The 27,773-nt window shown below is 40.9% G+C and overlaps 1 protein-coding gene across 1 annotated transcript; it reads right to left on the reverse strand.

Annotated features, from left to right (window-relative positions):
- Nucleotides 1-20: 20 nt before the first annotated feature.
- LOC111957922 (nuclear receptor subfamily 5 group A member 2-like) lies at nucleotides 21-27,773 on the reverse strand. Its single transcript, XM_023979023.2, has 6 exons — nucleotides 27,667-27,773; nucleotides 27,425-27,566; nucleotides 21,255-21,913; nucleotides 16,997-17,116; nucleotides 15,835-15,982; nucleotides 21-2,562 (listed from the first exon to the last, which is right to left on the reverse strand). The coding sequence occupies exons 1-6, from the start codon at nucleotides 27,766-27,768 to the stop codon at nucleotides 2,309-2,311; spliced, it is 1,425 nt and encodes a 474-aa protein (XP_023834791.1). The 5' UTR covers nucleotides 27,769-27,773; the 3' UTR covers nucleotides 21-2,308.

Genomic DNA, 27,773 nt, shown 5'->3' on the forward strand with positions numbered 1-27,773 from the left:
AAGCATTCAAATTGCTGAGAGAGGAAACAAAGTGGACCAGCACAGACAGTTTGAGAATGAGGACTATAAACAGATCTCATCACCAAAAACAACTAAGACAGGGACCTCACAGAATAAGGTAAAACACAATAGAAGCAAAAGCAACATCAAGAGAACCAATTACAAACAGAGACATCTGTTTGTTGAAACACCTGAGCTTGGTATAGCTCACTGTGTTAATCTTCTCATGTTTCCCAATTGAAATGTACTACAGCGGAGAGGTACAGATGACATTCATACCAGTTACTAAACCATGGTCCATATATTCACAGACAGACAGGCCAGGGTTATCTTAAGGCAAGTGTTATGATTGTCTAGAAGAAGTTAAAAGAGCCAACCCTGCCATGTCTGTATGAGGGACCAATTCAAGCATGTTGCTTCACTATGTGCTGCAATGACAGATATGTGCGTGTTACATGTTGTTTTTGTTGATGCTGTTCCTCATTCCTTGCAATTCTGCTACTTGTTGTTGTGCACTTCATTTGCCATTTCTCAAGTACGATTGGTCTGTATTCTCTTTACACTTCAGTACAATTGGATTTCCCTATATCTCCTTCACGTTTACCTTGGAAAGCAAACATTGCATACATCGCCAAATGCATGTTTTCATTCATTCTGTGACTACAAAAGGACTGGAGAACATCCACAGTGCACGACCCTCTATCCTTGACCTGGCTCTGTTGCCAGGGTGGACAGCTATTTGGTAAGAGGCAGGAGGATTTACACCGTAAAGCTTCATGTTTAACATGTCTACTTAATAAGAGATTGCTTTCTTTGTTGTTCATTTTTCTGTCCTCACATGTGGGCTTCTCTTTCTGGGGCCCTCCTCCAGTCATCTGTTAATAAGAAATGGCTGCAGACAAAGATGGCTTCCTTTCATTCGGTCCCACACATCAGTGCCACATTTTCCATCTCCACTGTTTCTCTCTCTCTTTCTATCACTTTAAGCAAATATCTCATTGGAGTAACAGACTGTCATTAACCACCCGGGAGGTTCTACTAAGCTATATGGAATTGTTTTAAAAAGGTCATACCAAGGATAATTTCGCTATTTGATTTTGAAGTTTAAGACCCCTTGAAGTATCCACCAAAAAAATACTGTATGTAAAATTTTTGTTGGCCTTACTGCTATTTTTGGCCTTAAAAGGATTGAATAACAGATTTACTACATGGAACAACAGATAGTCTCCCACAAAAAAAACAACGTTTGTTCTGAAGTGTCTGTCCTACATCTGAGAGATATAAGAAAGATCAGGAATTATTATTATATATTTTTTTACATGTATTTAACCCTTTATTTTTGCCACTAAATAGTCTCCATATATACTGTACTTCCATACATTTTTTCAACTGGTACCGGGGGACCTTCAGACATGTCTTGTGAGGCCTGTGGGTGTCCTAGAGCAGACCGACATGTTTGTGTTTGTGATAGTCTCATCTTTCCATAGAGGTGATGTTGTGAGAAGACTGATTTTCGGGATGTCTCATGGTCTGACAAACAGCGCTTTAGCTCTGTCACCTTTCACCGCAGATGCAGCAGTGCGACATCGGGGGATGCGATGGATTGAGACGCATCCAATGAAACAACAAAAATATATCTCTAGCTTAAACTGACAGGTATTTATGTCGATTTTTGTATTATGCTAATTCAATTTCCGCGGGAGCAAAGACATCGACTCTAGGCTTAAACTGAATATGAGTGTGCTCATGTGATTCTTGTAAACACGTGTAGATAATATATTAGAATATCAATATCTAATAGAAAGAAAAAAATATATTGAACATAACTTATTTTTCACACAACCATTTTTTGTGGTAAAGTTGGTGACAATTTACAAAGGAACAAGTGCTCAAATAAATGTAGTGTTTACACTATATTTGAAAGGCTAGGACAAGTCTGAATTACGTGTTTTATAGTGCCTCTTTCATCTGAAGAATCTGAAATATCTTCACTAGCTCTGATATAACATTTCACTCTACTGAATTCAACAAAAGGTAAAAGTTACATTTACGCACAGTATCATAACAAAGCTTCCTTTGTAAATGTTATCTATGTACATTTAAAGAACTGCCAAAAACACAAGTCCAAATTCTGTTTACACACACCTGGGACAGAGGGGCTGCTCACGCACGCAAGCATGCACACACACACGCGCACACAGAAACACACACATCATTCTCTCTGGGCTGTAATCGTAAACCCTGTCTGGCTTCCACAGCGTCAGTCCCACAGACAGTCTGTTGGTGTATAGTGATGGTAGCATGGTGCTCATACACAGGCCCTCTTGGCATGCAGCATCTCGATGAGCAGGTTGTTGCAGGGCACCTCCCCACTCAGGTGTTTGTAGCACAGGTAGTCCTCTGCCTGGGTGCTGAGGGCTCGCAGCTCCGGCAGACGCATCACCAGCTGGCTGAACTTGTCCAGGTACAGGGGGTAGGTGCACAGAGTGTATTCCAGCAGAGCCCCATTCACCTGCTCCTGAACACTCTCCACAAACACTTGATTCTCCAACAGCTTTACATCTGGACAGGGACATAGGAAAGAGCTTTAGGGGGATTCAATTACTCTCTAGATCAGGTATTCCCAAACTGGGGTATGTGCAATACCATCGGGGATACGCCAAAAAAATGTGATTCCCATTTTATTTTTCACGTTTTCAAACAGTACATTTATATTTTCAAATGAGGCTATACATTATACAGGTGAGGTTATTTTCTCGCCTGAGTAGCCTCGTTTCACTGCCAAAAATAAAATTAAACCATCTAGTGTTCAGCGAAACGTCAAATACAGTTAGCCTAGTCAAATAATTAACATGCAATCACATTAACCGTTACTCTCTCGCGGGAAACCTTCACACTTGCGCAGACATTTAAAAATGAAACATGACAATTTGAAAAATAAGCTATATGAGTTTTTTGAGCGAGAATAAAGACAACTTTCGAGTAGTAAGAAATGTGTAAAAGCAACAGATACCATTAATAAGAAGGGGCTATAAGCGTCTTATATGGTGAGCTACCGAGTGGCTAGGACAGGCAAGCCCCATACTATTGTGGAGGACTTCATTCTTCCTGCTGCCGTGGATATGGCTGGGACAATGCTGGGGGAAAAGGCCAAAAAAACTATACAGACAATGCCTTCATCAAATAACACTGTTTCACGACGCATCAGTGACATGGCAGGAGAAGTTTTGAAACAATGACTGCTTCGCATACAAGCCAGCTGGATGAGTCAACAGATGTGGCGGGCCTGGCACTGCTCCTGGTATATGTCCGTTACGTTTATGGGGGGTCAATTAAGGAAGACATCCTCTTCTGCAAACCACTGGAAACCAGGACAACAGGAGAGGATATTTTTAAAGTACTGGACAGCTTTGTGACATCAAATGGACTTTGGTGGTCAAGATGTGTTGGTATCTGTACTGATGGCGGAAAAGCCATGACAGGGAGACATAGTGGAGTGGTAACGCGCGTGCAAGCAATTGCTCCCGACGCCACTTCGGTACACTGCAGCATCCACCGAGAGGCTCTTGCTGCCAAGGGAATGCCTGACAGCTTGAAAGATGTTTTGGACACTACAGTGAAAATGGTTAACTTTGTTAAAGCAAGGCCCCTGAACTCGTGTATTTTCTGTATTATGCAATTATATGGGCAGCGACCATGTAACGTTTTTACAACATACAGAAGTGCGCTGGTTATCAAGGGGCAATGTATTGACACGTTTTTTTAAATTGAGAGACGAGCTTAAAGTTTTCTTTACTGACCATCATTTTCACTTGTCTGACCACTTGCATGACGACGAGATTCTCACACGACTGGCCTTTCTGGGTGATGTTTTTTCTCGCCTGAATGATCTGAATCTTGGATTACAGGGACTCTCCGCAACTATATTCAATGTGCGGGACAAAATTGAGGCTATGAATAAGAAGTTGGAGCTCTTTTCTGTCTGCATTAACAAGGACAACACACAGGTCTTTCCATCATTGTATGATTTTCTTGTATGCAAATTAACTCAAGCTTACGGACAATGTCAAATGTTATATAGCGAAGCACCTGAGTGAGTTGGGTGCGCAATCACGCAGGTACTTTCCCGAAATGGACTACACAAATAACTGGATTCGTTAGCCCTTTCATGCCCTGCCTCCAGTCCACTTACCGATATCTGAACAAGAGAGCCTCATCGAAATTGCAACAAGTGGTTCTGTGAAAATTGATTTAAATCAGTAGCCACTGCCAGATTTCTGAATATTTGAAGGGTACCGGACTATAAAAAGTTTGCGAACCACTGCTCTAGATGATCATAAATGGGAGAATATTGATACTGTAACGACTTTCCTCTTCTTCTGATGAGGAGTAAGAGATATCGGACCAATGTGCAGCGTGGTAAGTGTCCATTTTAATATATCAAACTGAACACTACAAAAATACAAAATAAAAAGTGAATGAACAAACGAAAATCGAAACAGTCCCGTATGGTACAGACACAGGAACAACCACCCACCAAACACAAAGGAAAACAGGCTACCTAAATATGGCTCCCAATCAGAGACAACGACTGACACCTGCCTCTGATTGAGAACCATACTGGGCCAAACACATAGAAATAGAACAACAGAACAAAACATATAAAAACAACATAGAATGCCACCCAACTCACGCTCTGACCAAACTAAAATAAAGACATAAAAAGGAACTAAGGTCAGAACGTGACAGATACATTTATTTTAAACTGTTCCTCAAATCCCAGTGTTAAATCTTAACATCAGCATCTTGTTGAGATGTGGGCAAGCAGTGTTTGTGGTGTGGTGTGTGTGTGTGTGTGTGGTGTGTGTGTGTGTGTGTGTGTGTGTGTGTGGTGTGTGTGTGTGTGTGTGGTGTGTGTGTGTGTGTGTGTGTGTGTGTGTGTGTGTGTGTGTGTGTGTGTGTGTGTGTGTGTGTGTGTGTGTGTGTGTGTGTGTGTGTGTGTGTGAGACAATACTTAGACAATCAAATGGACTTCTATTCAGCATCAGCTGAGTCTTGCCAGGAGAGGTATTCATATAGTAATTCAATATTTTGAATAATCTTTTCAAAACGCTTAAGGGCAACTAAATTGCCCTGATAAACCGGACTCATTGATTGAAAGATGAGGGAGAGGGAGCAAGAGAATGAAACATTCAACGGAGATGGTAATATTTTCTGCCTGTGACGAGTGCCCTCATTATTCTAAAGCCTTTTGTTCCCAGCTCGCTGGCTCTAAATAGCAGTCGCTTAAGGGAATCTGGGCAACTGCTGTCTATACACACAACATATGCAGAAGGCACTGCATGAATATCAGTCAGACTATCCAATGATAGGCCCATCCATTATTATTCCATTGAGTGCTATTAAGGAATAATGGAGTTGTCTTCTTTGTTAATGTTGCCTTTTGACAAGGCCCTGCATTTAATTAAGTGAATTTACCTGAGAATAAAGGCTTGGTTCAGACAACAGTTGGATCCTTCTGGAAAAATATATCAATGGCTGTGACATTTCCATTTAAAATGTCACTACTGCCTTTCAAAATAAATGGGACAGTGTGGGTTGAATAGATCCGAACCATCTTGTCAACTAAAACCTATTCCCAACAAAGCTTTTGAAAAAGTTATTTGCCCAAACCACAGCAACATTACAAAAAAGTGTGTAGAAGTACTTCAAACCTAATCGAATTCAGAACTTGAAAGGCTATAATCATTTTCAAGGATGAGAAAAAAAGTCCTGTTATGTGGTCTATCACAAATCTATTCCATTCTTGGACTAGCTGTAATGAGCTATACATGAGCTGTATGTCGTGCAGTCAGGGTAGGCAGTGTAGGCAGTGCTTACACTGTGATATTCTAATTTTAAAAGCTGTTATGAAAAGACAAATAGAAAATAAAATGAGATAAAACTGTCATTATGTTTTGTTATTTCATGTTTTTTTATGTGCAAAAAAAAAACATGCTAAAACTGCCATAAAACCTCAGGAAAGGCATCGGGGTATGCCAGGGCAGGCAGATTTCCATAAGGGGGCAAGTTATTTATTTTTTTAATGGGTGTTATACTAAAGACCATCGGCGGCCTGTAGGTTTTTAAGTTTACAATTTATCCTACCATTTCTACCGATCTGCATGCCAGTTATGATTATTTTTCGTGGAACAGTTTCATTTCAATAATAATGTTCTCATTTCTCAAAATCATTGTCACGTGATTAATCATAAAAATCTTAATTAAAATGACAAAAATGTAACTAGTGCGAGAGCACCAGCCTCTGCTATATTGACACATTGAAACACATTGTGATCCAATGGCGGGGGAAAAAATGGCTGCATGTAACTAAGAGATAGCGTATAGGTCAATGCAGCAGTAGGCCTATAACTTCCATCATCAAATACATAGGCCTAAGCCGACAAATAAACAGTAGAAAATACCCTGATGAAAGTTCACGTTTCTTTCAATCGCATTAATCTATCTACTCTGTCTGCCTCCCTTTCTATCTGTCTTGACTTTAGCTATGCTAGTGAAGTACAACGTATCAAATCATTCAACTGGGTCAAGCCCAAAGCTGTCACTAGCAAACTTGCAACATTGTATCAACTAGCCTATTTTGGGCCCTCAGACTTTCCTGCACCAGTAAGCTCGGGACAGACAGCTGTTTTTTTATGACGTTTCCACTGGATACGGGATCATCAGATCACAATATTTTGCTCTTTCACATCGAGGGTTGGTAATTATCGAGGCCAGGAGAGTGTTGGAAAGATTTTTCAAATACTGTGAGGAACTATTATCATTCTCAATGGATGTTAAAACAAACAGACTTCGTTGACTTACTGTGTGAGGTGAAGAAAAAATGAGGGAGAAGCTCACTTTATTAATGGTGGAAGTGATGAGTTAAAGGACAGGTTCACCCATTTTGGATGTAATATTGTTTTTGTGCATCTATGAGTGATGTTCCATCGATTCCTTGGGTAATTTCATGTTTTCATGTGTATCTGAGTTATTGGCGTTCAAGCAGGCAGAAATTCAGCTGGTATGACGTAGCACTCTAAAAATTAGGGGTTCAACAAGGGTTCTTCTAAGATCCTCAAAGTTCTTCGAAGAACCTTAGGGTTCTTGACACTGAAAATTGTCCGGACAAACTTCTCTCTTCAACAAGAGCCCAATCACTTCCCTAGTGTTTCCCAAGATCAAGTATGAAAACATTGCGCATCTGTAGTCAGAACAGGCCTTGCACAAACATTTTCCCCCAGCACATTTTCTGGCTGGCGCCAGCATTGCCTTCTTTGTTGTTTTCCTTACAAATGGGACTTTGGACATGTGTGCGATCCTATCAAAGTAAGTTGCTTATTTTCTGTATATCATGTTGTCATTTCTGCTGTAGCACACCATATGTATGTATGGATCATAATGTATTTACTGTTTTATTAACACGTTTTCAAGTACTGGTGACAAATCATGCATTACGATTCTTGCATAGATTGTAATGGACACATATGATGTGTGTATAATACTTTTTTGAATGTTGTACTGATGATGATGAGCTAATGCTAAGCTATTTGCCAGCTATCTGCGGTGCCATGTTTGTTGACATCATACAATGCATTCTGGTTGTCATGTAAGCGTCTGTCAGACCAAAGATGTTATAACAAGGGATAGACCACTCAACTGACTTATGGTGCTTTCAAGACAACTGTGAATACTAGGTAAAATCATGACGTCAATGACCTTCAGGTCAGAAAGTCGGAGTTCTAGAAAGAGTTCCCAAGTTGGAATTCCGAGTTGGATGACCGGTCAAAGTGATTTTTCCCAGTCAGAGCTAATTTTTTCCTGAGTTCCTAGTTGTCTTGAACGCACTGAAGTCGGAACTATGAGATTTCCCAGTTGTTTTAAACTCTGCATCAGATTGTAACTTTGGTACCTCAGGGTTGCCAGCTCAGACCCCCCTTTCCAGGGGTTTTATTTTTATTTAGCGTATAAACTGCTCTTGTGTTTGCCCCGCATTTATTGATAAATCCCCGATCAAAGTAATATTTCCTGCATCATATCCCCCCACGATACCTTCCCCCATTTCTACACCCCATGGACTTGAAAACAAACCACAAATTAAATGAACCCCCCCACAAGCCCCACTAAAATGTTTTTATCCCTGTTTAGCGTGTCTCGCTACGGTTAGGCTAGGCAGTAGGCTTGTATTTGGTGTGATGATCTGTGAGGTGAAAACATTTTATTTGCTTTGTGATTTGTCAAAAACAGTAAACGACTTGTCAAGTAATGTGCTCCAGTTCTTGTATACTGTACACTGTAACAAGTACATTGAGGATTGTAAACTAGTCTAGCTGTTAGGTTGCTCACTTCTGTTTTGTTTTTTGTCAGCGCAACCTGTTATTTAGACTGATTTATGGAATGAGTTTGGCTGTGGATGTGTTCTGTGTGATGCTTGGCTATATGAATGTTGGGCTAGCTGTATTGGGTGCAGATGACTGAACTGCTCACTTTTGTGTCTGTGTCTGCAGGTATACAGAGGAGGAGGCATACAAAGATAAGTCAATTGGTATTGGTATGTTATGCTGATCACATGTACCATCCTCCTCCCTTACCTCTTCAATGAATATCCCATAGGCCTCTACATTATCGACAAGGTATGTGTATTAAAACCATTATCAAAACTGTTTTTTTTTCATTCACATTAACCAAGGTATTAACCAAGGTATAAACCAAGGTATGAATTCTGTCCTGTACACGTTTTGTTAATCATCTGTATAATTACTATTTTTTGGATTCACAGACTTCACCCTTCCTACAACTCTGATGAATATAACAGGAAACCTGTTTGATCACCATTCACTGCAAAATCAGTCTGACAATAGATACAGAGAACATCAATACATTAACATCAACACGCCAGAGGAAATACCAATTTGACTTGGGGCTCTGCTCGGAGTTTACGTCATATATATATATATTTTTTTTTATTCTGCTTTGCCACTAAAGTCATACTAAACACTGAGAACTAAAATATTGTGTTATTGTTATGCGTATTATTATTAATAATAATAATGGGGGGGCGGGGGTAGTTCAAAAGGATCTTCGAGGATCCATTAAAAGGGGTTCTTTGAATAATTTATAGGGGTTCCCCCACAGTTTCAATTTGAAGAACCCCTAAAGGATACTCAAGGAAACTTTTGTCTTTAGAGTGTAGCACTGTGATAAATGACATAGCACTGTGATAATGTTTCTCACAAGTGTAGCAGGTTATGAACTCTGCAAACGTTTCCACTCCGAGATTGAGGACAGTAAATTACTGTAACTGATACATTCATTAACATAAATTAATGTACCCAAATTACAGGTTTTAACAGTACATTTACTAGGCCTACCGGTGACATATGTAATATATGCAACAATTCACACAATGAAACAATTATGCGCAAGAATTGGCGGGAGACAGCTAAACACATTCCGGAGAGCTGAGTGCATGTATTTTGGGGAGAGACATGGCATATCTTCGCTACACACCCCACCCCTTCTTCTTGCATAAACATTTTAAATTATACTCAAGACACATTACCTTCACACATATTTTACATGCCCCTCTGTCTTGCTATCTGTAGCACATGTATCTGACGCTGTCTGGCCAGAAATAATATGGCATGCAATACTATTTTTGTCCAGACAGCATCAGATGCATAGACTATACACTTGCGAAAACAGGGGTTGGCTGTTTTGCTCGCACGGATGCTTTATCTGAGATTGATGCGCCTTTTTGTCGGTGCGCGTCTCGGTGAAATAAATGATATACACTACCATCCAAAAGTTTGGGATCACTTAGAAATGTCTTTGTTTTCCATGAAAACATACATGAAATTATATTTTGGAAATGGAATAGGAAATATAGTCAAGATATTGACAAGGTTATAAATAATTATTTTTAATTGAAATAATAATTGTGTCCTTCAAACTTTGCATTCGTCAAAGAATCGTCCATTTACAGCAATTACAGCCTTGCAGACCTTTGGCATTCTAGTTGTCAATTTGTTGAGATAATGTGAAGAGATTTCACCCCATGCTTCCTGAAGCACCTCCCACAAATTGGATTGGCTTGATGGGCACTTCTCACGTACCAAACTGCTCCCACAACAGCTCAATAGGGTTGATGGCCCCTCCATTATAGACAGTATACCAGCTGACTGCTTCTTCCCTAACTAGTTATTGCATAGTGTGGAGCTGTGCTTTGGGTCATTGTCCTGTTGTAGGAGGAAATGGGCTCCAATTAAGCTCCATCCACAGGGTATGGCATGATGTTGCAAAATGGAGTGATGACCTTCCTCTTCAAGATCCCGTTTACCCTGTATAAATTTCCCACTTTACCACCACCAAAGCACCCCCAGACAATCACATTGCCTCCACCATGCTTGACAGATGGCATCAAGCACTCCTCCAGCATATTTTCGTTTTTTCTGCGTCTCACGAATGTTCTTCTTTGTGATCCGAACACCTCAAACTTAGATTAGTCTGTCCATAACACTTTTTTCCAATCTTCCTCCTTCCGGTGTCTGTGTTCTTTTGCCCATCTTAATCTTAATTATTTTTATTGGCCAGTCTGAGATATGGCTTTTTCTTTGCAACTCTGCTTAGAAGGCCAGCATCCCGAAGTCGCCTCTTCACTGTTGACGTTGAGACTGGTGGTTTGCGGGTACTATTTAATAAAGCTGCCAGTTGAGGACTTGTGAGGTGTCTGTTTCTCATACTAGACACTCTAATGTACTTGTCCTCTTGCTCAATTGTGCACTGGGGCCTCCCACTCCTCTTTCTATTCTGGTTAGAGCCAGTTTGCGCTGTTCTGTGAAGGGAGTAGTACACAGCATTGTACGAGATCTTCAGTTTCTTGGCAATTTCTCGCATGGAATAGCCTTCATTTCTCAGAACAATAGACTGACGAGTTTCAGGAGAAAGTTCTTTGTTTCTGTCCATTTTTGATCCTGTAATCGAACCCACAAATGCTGATGCTCCAGATACTCAGCTAGTCTAAAGAAGGCCCGTTTTATTGCTTCTTTAACCAGGACAACATTTTTCAGCTGTGCTAACATAATTATAAAAGGTTTTTCTAATGATCAATTAGCCTTTTAAAATGATAAACTTGGATTAGCTAACAGAACATGCCATTGGAACACAGAAGTGGTGGTTGCTGTTAATGGGCCTCTGTACACCTATGTAGATATTCCATAAAACATCTGCAGTTTCCAGCAACAATAGTCATTTACAACATTAACAATGTCTACACTGTATTTCTGATCAATTTGATGTTATTTTAATTGACAAAAAAATAGCTTTTTTTAAATAATCAAGGACATTTCTAAGTGACCCCAAACTTTTGAACGGTAGTGTATATTTCAGTATTGTATTTGGACGGGCAAGAAGGTGCAGTACGGCGGGCCAGGCCCCCTACGGCCCGCCCATAATCCCCTTCTCCCGGCTGCGGTGCTCCGAAGCACCTCTCACACACATTGCTCTCTCAGATGTAGCCAATGCCGTCACGTAATCGTGTCCTTTCTCACAGGCATTTTAGCAAAGAAGTAGGCTACAAGTGAATGAAGACAGACACATTCGGGATGTAACTGCGCGGGTCCCTCTTATCGAATTCCGAGGCGCATATTGAAGATGTTAGAACTGTCCACGTTTAGCCTACTGTTAGTCAGCCAACAAGAGTAGGCCTGATGAACAGCAAAAGCACTAGCCTATGTCAATCTACTATCCCCCATAGTACAAAAGTTTACCTATTCTGTTGGCCAACTTGTCCTTCTGTGCAATAAATAAATATTCCAAACATACTCTGGGCAAACATATTCTGGGCCAGTTGTGGGATGCGAGAAATCCTAAATGAATACAACCACATGCATAACATTTTGTTATCGTTTAGCTTAAAATGTTCATAACCTATTAGGTCATTTTTTTCACATAAGCGCAGCAATTAGCACATGGCAGAAGGCTATGAGCACGAATGTTAAAAAATGCAATCAATTACCGGGAAAACATTTTGAAGGACCTTATTAGAGCAACATGCTACCGAGGGAAACAAGAGTTTAAATTTCACGGTAATGATTAGAGTACAAGCTCATGTAATCGTAGCAACTATGTGGCGTTATTGTATACCTTTGCTGAAAAAGATGAAAGGTTAGCTAGACACCTGGAGACTTCCACAGTGTTTTTGGGTACATCAAACAGAATACAGAATGATTTGATTGAAGCAGTCAGTGATGTGATTCGAAAGGACATCCTCCTAATGCAGGCCCATTTGAAGCGGTAGAAGTAGATGAGACCAAAGATGTTACAAACAAAGCCCAGATCTCTGTCATGTTGCGTTATGTGACTTTGGGGATTTGATGATGTAAGCATGACAAACGAGCTACGGCTTTTGCTGATGCTGTATTGGGAGTGTTGGGGAAGTACAACTGCAGCATCCTTGGTCCTTGTGTCAATTGAGACTGAGAGACTTTTCAAACTCCAAAGGATTAAATAAGATTTATACAACGCTGTTACCAAGAGGTTCACCCTGTTGTACTTCATTTACAAGTAAAGGTAGACTTAAATGCAATATTTCTTTTTGCGAGTTAGGCTACTGTTGAATGAACATCCGAATAGTGCTGCTGTCCATTCAGCACCACGGAGTTAACCTGTAGACTATCACATGATAGGACAGCCCCTTTCAGATACCTTTATAAAAGATTTTACTTTGTAGCTTACTTCCTCATTTTCACCATTGTCTATACTTTAGTTGCTTTAATATGTATTTCATTTCCTAAAGTAGACTAGCTGTTTATGGTTTGGATTTACGGACAACATCCCTTTGATGCATTTGATTTATCAAGCAACATTTTTGTTTTGATGAGACACTTTTTTGACGTTCTGAATGGCATTTTTCAGTCATTTCGATTCTTGACATGATCATTTAGTTAGAACCGTATTAATTACACTTAATTACACTTTTTAATTGCAGTTTATTAGGTACACCCATCTAGTACTGGGTCAGACCCCACTTCTGCCTACAGAACAGCCGGAATTCTTTGGGGCATTTGCCACACCATCACTCCACCGCCCCCAGCCTGTACCGTTGACACCAGTCCGGATTTTGCCATGGACTCATGCTGCTTACGCCAAATCCTGACTCTGCCATCAGCATGACGCAACAGGAACCGGGATTTGTCGGACCAGGCAATGTTTTTCCACTCCTCAAATGTCCAGGGTTGGTGATCGCGTACCCGCTGGAGCCACTTCTTCTTGTTTTTAGCTGATAGTAGTGGAAACCGGTGTGATTGTCTGCTGCAATAGCCCATCCTTGACAGGGACCGACGAGTTGGGCATTCCAAGATGCCGTTCTGCACACCATTGTTGTACTGCGCCGTTATTTGCCTGTTTGTGGCACACCTATTAGCTTGCCCGATTCTTGCCATTCTCCTTCGACCTCTCATCAACGAGCTGTTTTCGCCCACAGGACAGCCGCTAACTGGATGTTTTTTCTTTGCCGCACCATTCTCGAGAAACCCTGCACACTGTCATGTGTGAAAAGGCCAGGCCGTTTCTGAGATATTGGAACTGCCAAGCCTGGTACGGATGATTATACCACACTCAAAGTCAATTAGGTCACTTGTGTTGCCCAATTTAATGTTCAGTCGATCAGTAACTGAATGTCTCAATACCTGTCTGCCTGTTCTATATAGCAAGCCACTGCCACATGACTCACTGTCTGTAGGAGCAAACTATTTTCGTGTGCCTAATAAACTGGCCCTGAGTGTATATATGTAGGTGTAATAATATTTGTAAATCCATTGTGAAAGGCTATGGAGTTTGCGGATGAAATGTGTCCATTTCAGTGCCACCTATTCGTTGTAACTGTGGATGCTACATCGGTCTATGGCAGAGCTTAGTGTCATTTTGTCAGATCATATCAAATATGTCGCCATCGTAGGCTATCGCTTCTGTATTTTGTCTACATTGGTATTTACCTTTGGTGAGAATTGTTTGTCAATCTCAGTTAATAGCCTATGTCACTTTGGTTGTCAGTGCTATCTGTTGTATGGTGAACTTGGGCTTCAAGGTTTATTTGTGAGTAAATCTGGCTTTGATAATAGCCAGTGCCTACCAAGCCACCAACCTCACTGCACGTCACTGGTATGTATGCATGACTGTAAGTCATGTTAGATAAAAGCATCTTCTAAATGGCATATTAATAATATATATATTATAAGACTAATATTCATAATCTAATATGGTAGAGTACACAGTGTATATACAGTAGCAGTCAGAAGTTTGGATACACCTACTCATTCAAGGGTTTTCTTTATTTTTATTATTTTCTACATTGTAGAATAATAGTGAAGACATCAAAACAAATCAAAATATATTTCATATTACAGATTCTTCAAGTAGCCATCCTTTGCTTTGAGGACAGCTTTGCACACTCTTGACATTCTCTCAACCAACTTCACATGGAATGCTTTTCCAACAGTCTTGAAGGAGTTCCCACACATGCTGAGTACTTGTTGGCTGCTTTTCCTTCACTCTGCGGTCCAACTCATCCCAAACCATCTCAATTGGGTTGAGGTCAGGTGATTGTGGAGGCCAGATCATCTGATGCAGCACGCCATCACTCTCCTTGTTGGTCAAATAGCCCTTACACAGCCTGGGGGTATGTTGGGTCATTGTCCTGTTGAAAAACAAATGATCGTCCCACTAAGCGCAAACCAGATGGGATGGTGTATCGCTGCAGAATGCTGTGGTAGCCATGCTGGTTAAGTGTGCCTTGAATTCTAAATAAATCACTGACAGTGTCACTAGCAAAGCACCCCCACACAATCACACCTCCTCCTCCATGTTTCACGGTGGGAACCACACATGCGGAGATCATCTGTTCACCTACTCTGCGTCTCACAAAGACACAGCGGTTGGAACCAAAAATCTCCAATTTGGACTCATCAGACCAAAGGACAGATTTCCACCGGTCTATTGTCTATTGCTCGTGTTTCTTGACACAAGCAAGTTTCTTCTTGTTATTGGTGTCTTTTAGTAGTAGTTTCTTTGCAGCAATTAGACCATGAAGGCCTGATTCACACTGTCTCCTCTGAACAGTTGATGATGAGATGTGTCTGTTACTTGAATTCTGTGAAGCAAACTTATCCTCTGTGGCAGAGGTGACTCTGGGTCTTCCTTTCCTGTGACGGTTCTCATGAAAGCCAGTTTCATCAAAGCGCTTGATGGGTTTTGCGACTGTACTTGAAGAAACTTTCAAAGTTCTTGAAATTTTCCGGATTGACTGACCATCATGTCTTAAAGTAATGATGGACTGTCATTTCTCTTTGCTTATTTGAGCTGTTCTTGCCATAATATGGACTTGGTCTATTACCAAATAGGGCTATGTTCTGTCTACCAGGAAAGAAATTCCAAAAATGTGCTTTTAACAAGGCACACTTGTTAATTGAAATGCATTCCAGGTGACTACCTCATGAAGCTGGTTGAGAGAATGCCAAGAGTGTACAAAGCTGTTATCAAGGCAAAGGGTGGCTACTTTAAAGAATCTCAAATATAAAATACATTTTGATTTGTTTAAAACTTTTTAAGTTACTACATGATTCCATATGTGTTATTTCATACTGTTGATGTGCTCACTATTATTCTACATTGTAGAAACTAGTAAAAATAAAGAAAAACCTTGGAATGAGTAGAGGTGTCCTTTGACTGGAACTGTGTATATATATATATTTATATATATATATATATATGATATATGTATCCATGTGGTCTACTCACTGGGATTGAAGAGAAGGAGGAACTTAAGGCAGGCAACCTCTCTCCTGTCCACCTGCAGGGTCAGCAGCCTCCCAGCCAGCACCTGTCCTCTCTGGACCAGGCCTGAAAGAGTCACCCCCGCCTGGGACCCCATGGATGACAGATCCATCTGCAACACAACACCGGAGGACAACATGATGTTTTGCTGTATACAGGCTTTAAATTGTGCCGGAAACACACCACATACAGTACAAATGTACTGAATTACAGTACAGCTTCAGTACAAATACATAGATGCCATACAGTGAGTCAGCTGTATTTAAAAATGAAAAATATTTAGCCTTTATTTAACTAGGCAAGTCAGTTAAGAACAAATTCTTATTTGCAATGACGGCCTACCCCGGTCAAACCCTAACCCGGACGACGCTGGGCCAATTGTGCACCGCCCTATGGGACTCCCAATCACGGCCGTAGCTGTAGTTTCTCACCACTTTCTAAATGAATGAGATTTATGTGTTATGTAACATATTGGATGTTAAATCCTCCAATTCCCATAGTAGCTTCTAGAAATAATAAACCTTCCTCCTGCTCCCACAAACCTAGTCTGTAGATAAAAATGCCCTGTTTTCCATTGCTGTCTTATGAGAAATAAATAATGCCATTTTAACAAGAGACAAATAAGAACAAATATTTCCCCTCTCTTCCCCAGACCCAGGCGTCAGTTACAAGCTGCAGAGACAAGCTGAAGCCTGTCAGCTGATGGTTGTTTTTTCCTGTTCTGTTCTGCATCTCCAAAACATGACCAAATGTGGAAAAACAAGAGCAGGCATCTGTGTGGGTCATCACTTGGTCAGGGATAGGCACTCCTCACACTCACAGGGTCTCCACATACAGTAGTAGGCTATCTATCTATTTGTGGATGTAGTCTCACTTTATGTTGTGTCACTGAAATAATGTATGGTAATTACATTGGAACAGTGTAATAACAGTAATCACCGTATAGATACACATTATTGCAAAATAAATCTATCTACACAAATATTTATTGCTATCCATAGAGGTTGTATATTTGTAATGACTACATGATGAATGTGCATATGTGTATGACTGTGTATGTATTTCTGGTATTCATGAATGTATGAGCATTGTATTTGTTTTATATTGGAACTGTGAGGCTACTTACCTCCTGGCCAGTAACCAGCAACAGGCTGCTCTCCTTCCCGTGCTGCACTTGTCTGTAGACATGGTCCAGAACCAGCAGCTCAGACCAACAGTTGTGAAGAAGCTTCATCTGATCCCCCACCTCAAAGAAGAGACAGAAAACAGCAGGTCACCTCAAAGCTTAAACTCATTCCACACAGATGGCAAAACTTAGCGGTAGTGGAGAACCAATCTAATGTCAAACCCAATGTCAAATAAAACAGCCTACAATGATATTACAATCTCAAGCAGGCATCAATCTAACATCAACCCCCTTAAAAGCTAGCATCCACATGGGATAGTGTGGTTCCACCTGAAACACACATAGCTAGGTGGACAGATAAATGGGGTGACTATAAAACCCAGGGAGGAAGATGAGGGTCCTTGTGCCATATTTCCAGCGTCTGGGTCTGGTGTCAGTGTCTCGCGTCTCATCACGCTGCATTTACGAGCCACAGAGATGACCTCTCCAACCTCCTCACCTCTCCGTGTCCTCCGTCACCCCACTAGCCAGCCCATTAAAGCTGACGGGAGTGTGTGGTGTGTGAGGGGCTGGAGAGGCCGGGGAGGGGGGGGGGGGGGGGGGTGATTGGACACTCCTCACTGCTAGTACATATTACTCTGGGAGCCGAAGGACGCCTCAGTCAGTAATTCTGCAGCTCTGCAGCTGGTGACACACAGAGTGTTGCTGTAGCCCCCTAATAGCGTTGTCCCGCACCCGGACACACATTCATCTGGCACGGGGATGACAGAATTACTACCCCTTGAATGAAACTATATATCTGTCCAGAGGAGAAGTCCAATCTTGCTCCCGGTTGGAGCTACAGGACCAACACAAAACGTCTTGATTCATCAGGGGGGGTCATGGGAAGGAAGCTGAAGGGCACAGCAACCTACTGTACTTTCTCTCAAGGAGGATTCGGCACACACAAGGACACAGACAACATTTCACACACACACACACATACACTCACTTATACACAGGCTCTCACATTTTCCATAAGCATAATCCCATAGCTAGATGAGATTACTGAACATTTTATCAAATCAGATATGATGACCATTTAATCTGATATTATTTCAAAACAGAAGCCCGATTACTATCATTGATGTTATGTCTCAGACCATTGTGAGTCCGGGGGCAGAATTCTCCTCCCCAGTCAGGTCTTACACTATAGTACTGATGATACTGCAGTAACTCCTGACCACTGATCACTACATCAGAACATGGGTCCTCAGAGGCCTACCATTCCTAAAATAACCCAGTTGAAAGACTAAAGTAAGGGGTCACGGGCCCCTGTGTGTATCCCTCTGACACAGCCTATACAAAGATACAGTGCCTTCAGAAAGTATTCATACCCCTTGACTCATTTCACATATTGTAGTGCTACAGCCTGAATTCAAAATGGATTAAATAGATTTTGTTCTCACCCATCTACACACAATACCCCATAATGACAAAGTGAAAAAATGTTTTTAGACATTTTTGCAAATTTATTGTAAATTAAATACAGAAATACAGTATCTCATTTACATAAGTATTCACACCCCTGAGTCAATACTTTGTAGAAGCACCTTTGGCGGCGATTATAGCTTTGAGTCGTCTTGGGTATTTTTGAATCTACTCGGGTATCATTTACGTAAGTATTCAAACCCCTTTGCTATGACACTCTAAATTGACCTCAGGTGCATCCAATTTCCTTTGATCATCCTTGAGATGTCACTACAACTTGATTGGAGTCCACCTATGGCCAATTCAATCGATTGGACATTATTTAAAAATAAACACACCTGTATATATAAGGTCCCACAGTTGACAGTGTATGTCAGAGCAGAAACTATACTATAGAATTGCGATGCGGCATATATCTGATGAAGGGTATAAAACAATTTCTAGAGTGTCGAAAGTTTCCAAGAGCACAGTCGTCTCCATCATTGGGAAATTGAAAAAATATGGAACTACCCAGACAGCCTAGAGCTGGCCGTCCGACCAAACTGAGCAACCGGGCAAGAAGGACCTTGGTCAGGGAGGTGACCAAGAACCCAATGACCACTCTGAAAGAACTACATAGTTCCTTGAAGCCACTCCTGAGAAAAAGTCACATGACAGCACGCCTGGAGTTTAATTAAAAAGGAACGTGAAAGACTCTGAGAGCATGAGGCAATAGATTATGTGGTTTGATGAGATAAAAATAGATATTTGGCCTGAACGCAAAGCGCTATGTCTGGAGAAAACCAGGGACAGCTCATCACCCGTTTAACACCATCCCTTCCGTGAAACATGGTGATGGTAGCATCATGCTATGGAGATGCTTTTCAGTGGCAGGGACTGGGAAACTGGTAAGGATAGAGGGAACAATGAATGGAGCCAAATACAGGCCAATCCTTGATGAGAACCTGCTTCTGAGTGCAAACGACCTTAGACTGGGGAGAAGATTTACGTTCCAACAGGACAATGACCCAAAGCATACAGCCAAAATAACGCTAGACTGGCTTCAGAAGAAGAATGTCTAAGCCCTTGAGTGGCCAAACCAAAGCCCAGGCTTGAATCCCAATGAAAATCTGTGGAAAGACTTGAAGATTGCTGTTCACTGACACTCCCCATCTAACTTAACAGAGCTTGAGAATGGAAGAATGGGAGAAATGGGAGAAAATCACCAAATCCAGATGTGCAAAGCTGATACAGACACACCCAAGACGACTCAAAGCTATAATCGCCGCCAAAGGTGCTTCTAAAAAGTATTGGCTCAGGGGTGTGAATACTTATGTAAAATAGATATTTCTGTATTATATTTTCAATAAATTTGCAAAAATGTCTTAAAACATGTTTTCACTTTGTCATTATGGGGTATTGTGTGTAGATGGTGAGGATTTAAAAAAAATATTTAATCCATTTTGATTTCAGGCTGTAACACAACAATGTGTGAAATAAGTAATGGGGTATGAATGCTTTCTGAAGGCACTGTACCATGTTCCTTTCTCACTCAGGGAGTGCAGCCCATCAGATAATCCACACAGTGGACTCACTGTCACTAAGATAAGGCTGAGAGAGAAATAACAATAACTTGACAAAAAGTTGCTTCTAATTACACGCTTCAATTCAGATCTGGTGCTACAAGAACAATGGTCAGCATTCATTATGGATAGGCAAAAATTACAAAATACAATTACAAATACCATGAAGATCACTGTGTCAAAATAGACTACAAAATACTTATATTTTCAAATGCATTTAATTAAAATACATGTATTTTGTATTTTAAAGTACAGAATTTAATTTGCAAGTAACTGGCCCAAACAACAACAATATTCTCAGTAAATGTTACCGAAACGTTTTACTTGCTATAACTGAGATATGTTGTAGTTTATCTACCTTAGTTGACTGTAAGTCACTCTGGATAAGAGTGTCTACCAAATGATCAAAATATAAATGTATATGAAAATACACATCCCAAAATTACTGCAAAGCACACTGGGTATTATTAATGACATTGTGTCGGGCGGAGCTCATTAGAATAATTCTCAGCATGCTTTGCAATTTTCATTTTTACATTTACAATTATATTTACTTCATTTAGCAGATGCTCTTATCACAACGTAGTGCCATCAGACTTCTGATACCAATGCAGGTGAACCGCTCTAAAAAAATGTAAATAGAAAAGTATTTTGTAACATATCCAGGTGAGCCACCACAGTGTCCGGCAACAGTATTGATGTCTTTCTCCTTTGGGGCCGGGAGTAACATTTGACTGGGGCCATAACTTGTGCTGTACCGTATGGCACAACTCCAATACACCATTCAGTTGACAAAGAGAATTAAAGTACAAGGCCTATCTGGCTTGGACAGTGATGCATCTCAAATCATTACCCAGAGGGAAACAGTATGGGTTATGGTGTCACCTCTTTAACTGCTGCTCTGTTTGAGTGCCTCCACCAGGAACAAGGAGATACAGAAACAATGACAGCAATCTGTCATAATAAATAGATCATTTTACACAGGCCTTCATTCTTTACTGCCAATATCTGTGTACGTGTGCAACATTTTAGAAAGAACATCAGGTAACCAAAAGATAAAGCTCTACCTCTATCATTTTGTCTTGAATATTCTTGATTTTACTTATCTATTAAGTACGATCATTACAATGATAAGATATGATACTGCGATTATGATTATAAGGATCATTTCTCAATGTGCATCTCTCGCCTATTGTTTCCCTGTGGACTGGAGCCTGGGAGCTTACCTTGAGCTCCTTGAAGAAGATGCAGCTTCTGGCCCACTCCACTATGGAGAACAGAGTCTGGTCGGCCATGCGACACATGAGGCTGAAGGTGCTGAGCTTTTCCTGCCTGCCCGGGCCACTCTGCTCCTGCTGCAAGAAGGCCATGATCTTAATCTGCACCTGCATCTCATCTGGGTCGCAGCGCAGCAGTTCCAGCACGAGGGGGGGCTGGCTGGGAAGCTGCGGGGAGCCACCGGAGGGGTACCCGTCCGGTAAGGGGTACCCCACCAGAGACTCTGGGGAGCTTGTGTAGGGGTCAGGGTACTCAGACTTGATGGCCCTGCTGGGGAATGCTGTGTATTGGTACTGGGTGGGCAGGGGCCCATGGGGTTGCATGGCCACCCCCAGGGAGGGGGGTCCGTAGAGGCTGGCCTCGTAGTCTGTGTGGTTGATGGAGGCTGGGATGGAGGGCATAAGGCCTTTGGGGAGGGAGGGGAGGCTGTGCAGGGTGCCGGTGAAGCCATAGTTAGTCTGTACAGGCGAGAGCTGTGGAGGAGCAGAATCCAGCTTGAAGCCTGTGGAACGGATCAAAGCCTTCTTCTGCTGCTTCATGGCTCTGTCCCGCTTGTACATGGGGCCAAACTTATTCCTGCCCCCACGCATGCGGTCTGCACGCACCGCTGTCAAAGAAGAGACATCACGTTGAGAAACAGAACCTCTATCGACAACAGTGGATCTGTTATGTGCAATTTGTTACTAGGCTACTTTAGCCAGAAAAATATCATGGAAAAATGTCACTCATGTAAAATAACTCCTTATTTAAGTCCTTATAAAGAGAAACTCATTCAAACGTCTATCATTGAAAATACAGCCATAACAAGTGCACAGGAAAATACCCTAATTTAGTCAGGAATGTTTGGCAGTTTCCTGAACCAATTCCTGAAAGCAATGTAAAACAACCGCCAGGGTATCATACTCTGGTTACACTTTATTTGGATAGACTACAGTATCAGTAGCATTTCAACTAACTATCTACTAACCCTAGCTGTGACCCTAACCTTAACCCTTTTCCTAACCCTAAACTTAACCCTTACCCTTATTCGAAACCTTACCCTAACTCTAACTGTAGCAAGCAGTTGCTCATTAACAGATAGTTTGTTGAAAGTTGAAAGTCTGACCCTTTATTCTACCACACATTTGAATTATCTTTTTGACAATTTACTATACACAACATAAGCTAATGCCTTTGACGTTACGTAACACTAAGCTTGTTGATGTAAATAGAACGCTTAAAACCATCAGCGAGAAGCCCAGAGTTTTATCAGCAAGTCAAGAATGTGTCATTTCTCCACGGAAACAGGTGCTTTCTCGCATCACATGCCTGGGAATCACTGGTGAAATCGGCGCTCTGGCCCCCGTCATGTTTTGCGCGCTCCAGCCCCTCACAAAACCACATGGACACTCTAGTCTGTATGTTGTCTGTCCCTAATACAAAGCTACCACTACAACTTTTGCACAAACATTTCACAATCCAGATGGAACTGATTGCTAAGACAGGCTATAAAATCCATTCTATACTCTAAAATGTAGGGGTTCAACAAGGGTTCTTCTAAGATCCTCAAAGTTCTTTGAAGAACCTTCGGGTTCTTGACACTGAAAATTGCCCCCAAAAGGTTCTTCCAAGAACCCCATAGGAGGTGGGGTTCATTGAGGAACCTCCTTAGTTGGTGGGGGTTCTTGCCCAACTGAAACACTTGAATTTGAATGTGAAAGGACAGCAGGTGCAGGCACTTAACTGAAAAATGTTAAGATCTCCTCAATTTAAGGTAAGGTGTGTCCCTTATATGATCTAAATTGATATTATTTCATGATGATACCATCTATCTTTCATATTTGTGCAAATCTTTGTAAAACAGAAAATGGACACAACTCAAAGGAAATCAATCAACAGAGGTACGAATACGTACAGTTGAAGTCGGAAGTTTACATACACCTTAGCCAAATACATTTAAATTCAGTTTTTCACAATTCCTGACATTTAATCCTGGTAAAAATTCCCTGTCTTAGGTCAGTTAGGATCACCACTTTATTTCAAGAATGTGAAATGTCAGAACAATAGTAGAGAGAATTATATATTTCCGCTTTTTTTTCTTTCATCACATTCCCAGTGCGTCAGAAGTTTACATACACTCAATCAGTATTTGGTAGCATTGCCTTTCAATTGTTTAACTTGGGTCAAACGTTTCGGGTAGCCTTCCACAAGCTTCCCACAATAAGTTGGGTGAATTTTGTCCCATTCCTCCTGACAGAGCTGGTGTAACTGAGTCAGGTTTGTAGGCCTCCTTGCTCCCACCCGCTTTTTCAGTTCTGCCCACAAATTTTCTATAGGATTGAGGTCAGGGCTTTGTGATGGCCACTCCAATAGCTTGACTTTGTTGTCCTTAAGCCAATTTGCAACAACTTTGAAAGTATGCTTGGGGTCATTGTCCATTTGGAAGACCCGTTTGTCACCAAGCTTTAACTTCCTGACTGATGTCTTGAGATGTTGCTTCAATATATCCACATAATCTTCCCTTCCTCATGATGCCATCTAATTTGTGAAGTGCACCAGTCACTCCAGCAGCAAAGCACCCCCACAACATGATGCTGCCACCCCATGCTTCACAGTTGGGATGATGTTCTTCGGCTTTTCCTCCAAACATAACGATGGTCATTATGGCCAAACAGTTCTATTTTTGTTTCATCATTCATTTTATGGTGGTTTTGGAGCAGTGGCTTCTTCCTTGCTAAACGACCTTTCAGGTTATGTTGATATAGGACTCATTTTACTGTGGATATAGATACTTTTGTACCCGTTTCCACCTGCATCTTTACAAGGACCTTTGCTGCTGTTCTGGGATTGATTTTCACTTTTCGCACCAAAGTATGTTCATCTCTAGGAGACAGAACGTGTCTCCTTCCTGAGCGGTATGAAACCTGCGTGGTCCCATGGTGGTTATACACGCGTACTATTGTTTGTACAGATGAACGTGGTACCCTCAGGCGTTTGGAAATTGCTCCCAAGGATGTACCAGACTTGTGGAGGTCTACAATTTTTTTTCTGAGATCTTGGCTGATTTCTTTTGATTTTCCCATGATCTCAAGCAAAGAGGCACTGAGTTTGAAGGTAGGCCTTGAAATACATCCACAGGTACACCTCCAATTGATTCAAATTATGTCAATTAGCCTATCAGAAGCTTCTAAAGCCATGACATCATTTTCTGGAATTTTCCAAGCTGTTTAAAGGCATAGTCAATTTAGTGTATGTAAATTTCTGACCCACTGGAATTATGATACAGTGAATTATAAGTGAAATAATCTGTCAGTAAACAATTGTTGGAACAATTACTTGTGTCATGCACAAAGTAAATGTCCTAACCGATTTGCAAAAAACTATAGTTTGTTAACAAGTAATTTGGGGAGTGTTTGAAAAACGAGTTTTAATGACTTCAACCTAAGTGTATGTAAACTTCCGACGTCAACTGTATGCTATAAGAATAATTTGAAGGCTAGCTGTATTGGGTGCGGATGACTGAACTGCTCACTTTTGTGTCTGTGTCTGCAGGTATACAGAGGAGGAGGCATACACTACCGGTCAAAAGTTTTTGACCACCTAAGCATTCAAGGGTTTTTCTTATTTTATTTTTATTTTCTACATTGTAGAATAATAGTGAAGACATCAAAACTATGAAATAACACATATGGAATCATGTAGTAACCAAAAATGTGTTAAACAAATCAAAATATATTTGAGATTTGAGATTCTTCAAATAGCCACCCTTTTGCCTTGATTACAGCTTTTCACACTCTTGGCATTCTCTCAACCAGCTTCACCTGGAACTTTTCCAACAGTCTTGAAGTAGTTCCCACATATGCTGAGCACTTGTTGGCTGCTTTTCCTTCACTCTGCGATCCGACTCATCCCAAACAATCTCAATTTGTTTGACGTTGGGGGATTGTGGAGGCCAGGTCATCTGATGCAGCATTCCATCACTCTCCTTCTTGGTAAAATAGCCCTTACACAGCCTGGAGGTGTGTTGGGTCATTGTCCTGTTGAAAAATAAATGATCGTTCCACTAAGCCCAAACCAGATGGGATGGCGTATCGCTGCAGAATGCTGTGGTAGCCATGCTGGTTAAGTGTGCCTTGAATTCTAAATAAATCACAGGTACCGGAGCGTCAAGTCTAGGACCAAAAGGCTCCTCAACAGCTTCTACCCCCAAGCCATTAGACTGCTGAACAATTCATAAAAATCGCCACCGGACCATTTACATTGACCCCCCCCACCTAGTACACTGCTGCTACTCGCTGTTTGTTAGTTACCTATGCATAGTCACTTCGCCCCCACCTACATGTACAGATTACCTCAACTAGCCTGTACCCCTGCACACTGACTCGGTACCGGTGACCCTGTATATAGCCTCATTATTGTTATTCTTATTGTGTTACTTTTTATTTTAGCCTACTTGGTCAATATTTTCTTCTTCTTGAACTGCATTGTTAGTTAAGGGCTTGTAAGTAAGCATGTCATGGTAAAGTCTACACTTGTTGTATTCGGCGCATATGGCAAATAAAGTTTGATTTGATTTGACAGTGTCACCAGCTAAACACCCCCCACCATAACACCTCCTCCTCCATGCTTTACAGTGGGAAATACACATGCGGAGATCATCCGTTCACCCACACCGCGTCTCACAAAAACACGGCGGTTGGAACCAAAAATCTCCAATTTGGACTCCAGACCAAAGGACAGATTTCCACTGGTCTAATGTCCATTGCTCGTGTTTCTTGGCCCAAGCAAGTCTCTTCTTCTCATTGGTGCCCTTTAGTAGTGGTTTCTTTGCAGCAATTCGACCATGAAGGCCTGATTCACACAAGTCTCCTCTGAACAGCTGATGTTGAGATGGGTCTGTTACTTGAACTCTGTGAAGCATTTATTTTGGCTGCAATTTCTGAGGCTGGTAACTCTAATGAACTTATCCTCTGCAGTAGAGGTAACTCTGGGTCTTCCAGTCCTGTGGCGGTCCTCATGAGAACCAGTTTCATCATAGCCATCATAGCCAGTGTGCAAAGCTGTCATCAAGGCAAAGGGTGGCTATTTGAGGAATCTCAAATATAAAATATATTTTGATTTGTTTAACACTTTTTTGGTTACTAAATTATTCCATAGGTGTTATTTCATAGTTTTGATGTCTCCACTATTATTCTACAATGTAGAAAATAGTAACAATTAAGAAAAACCCTTGAATGAGTAGGTGTTCTTAAACTTTTGACCGGTAGTGTACAAAGGAATATCAATTGGTATTGGTATGTTATACAATGAAAATCCCATAGGCCTCTACATTATGGACAAGGTATGTGTGTGAAAAACATTATCAAAAAGTTTTTTTCATTCACATTTACCACAAAAGCCAAGGTGAATACTGTCATGTGCATGTTTTGTTAATCCTCTGTATAATTACAATGTTTTGGATTCACAGACTTCACTCTCCCTACACCTCTGATGAATATAATAGGAAACCTGTTCGATCACCATGCACTGCAAAATCATTCTGACTATGGATACACAGAATATCAACACATGAACATCAACATGCCAGAGGGTATGCCCATTGAACTTGGGGCTCTGCTCGGAGTTTACATCATATTTTGATATTTTTATTCTGCTTTGCCACTAAAATCGAAATAAAGACTGACAACAAAAAAGTGTGTTATTATATTATTATTAATAATAATAATATATTAAATGTATATTATTATTAATAATAATAGTAGGGAAGGGGGGATAGTTCAGAAATGTACCCCAAAAGGTTCTTCAAAGGGTTATTTGAGGATCCATTAAATGGGGTTCTTGGAAGAACTTATAGGGGTTCCCCACAGTTTCAATTTGAAGAACCCCTAGTATGCTCCAGATACCTTTAATTTTTAGTGTAGGCCTACTGACCATAAAGAAGAAATTTACATATTTTAGATGAATAGCAAATTGTAAAAAAAAAAAAATGCAAATAGATCTACAGTCATAAAATGTGATTTGATTTGCATATGGAAAAATATGCCACAACATTAAGGGCATATTTCTTCTGGACAATAATGTTGAAATGCTCTCACTGATAACGTCAAATTAAGGGGTAAAATGATGAGGAGAACCATACCTTCTAATCTCATGCCAACATTGAGGCATTTCTGGAATCGGCAGAAGGGACATCTCTTCCGCTGTGTTTTGTCTATTTTACACTCCTGGTTTTCTGCACAAGTGTACCTCTTATTATTCTGGACTGTCCTCTTGAAGAAGCCCTGGAGAAAATATCTACATTAGGTTGACGGGCCACAATACCCACAAACACAAGGGGGGGAAAGGACATTATAAATAATGAGTAATTCCAAATGAAAATACCTTACAACTTTCACATGTAAGGAGTCCATAGTGGTATCCTGAGACCTTATCTCCACAAACAGGACACAATTCTTCCAAATCGGCATCATAGGTGTAGTCCATTACTT

Source organism: Salvelinus sp. IW2-2015, linkage group LG33, assembly GCF_002910315.2.
Source record: "Salvelinus sp. IW2-2015 linkage group LG33, ASM291031v2, whole genome shotgun sequence".
In the NCBI taxonomy this organism is placed as follows: domain Eukaryota; kingdom Metazoa; phylum Chordata; class Actinopteri; order Salmoniformes; family Salmonidae; genus Salvelinus; species Salvelinus sp. IW2-2015.

What these genes read in the sequence shown, in the direction of transcription:
- LOC111957922 (XM_023979023.2), bottom strand. Translation starts at nt 27,768, where the DNA reads ATGGACTACACCTATGATGCCGATTTGGAAGAATTGTGTCCTGTTTGT. An exon ending in TTACATGTGAAAGTTGTAAG is followed by an intron (nt 27,567 to 27,666) that starts GTATTTTCATTT and finishes TATTTTCTCCAG; the next exon opens with GGCTTCTTCAAGAGGACAGT. An exon ending in TGTTGGCATGAGATTAGAAG is followed by an intron (nt 21,914 to 27,424) that starts GTATGGTTCTCC and finishes CTTCTTTGACAG; the next exon opens with CGGTGCGTGCAGACCGCATG.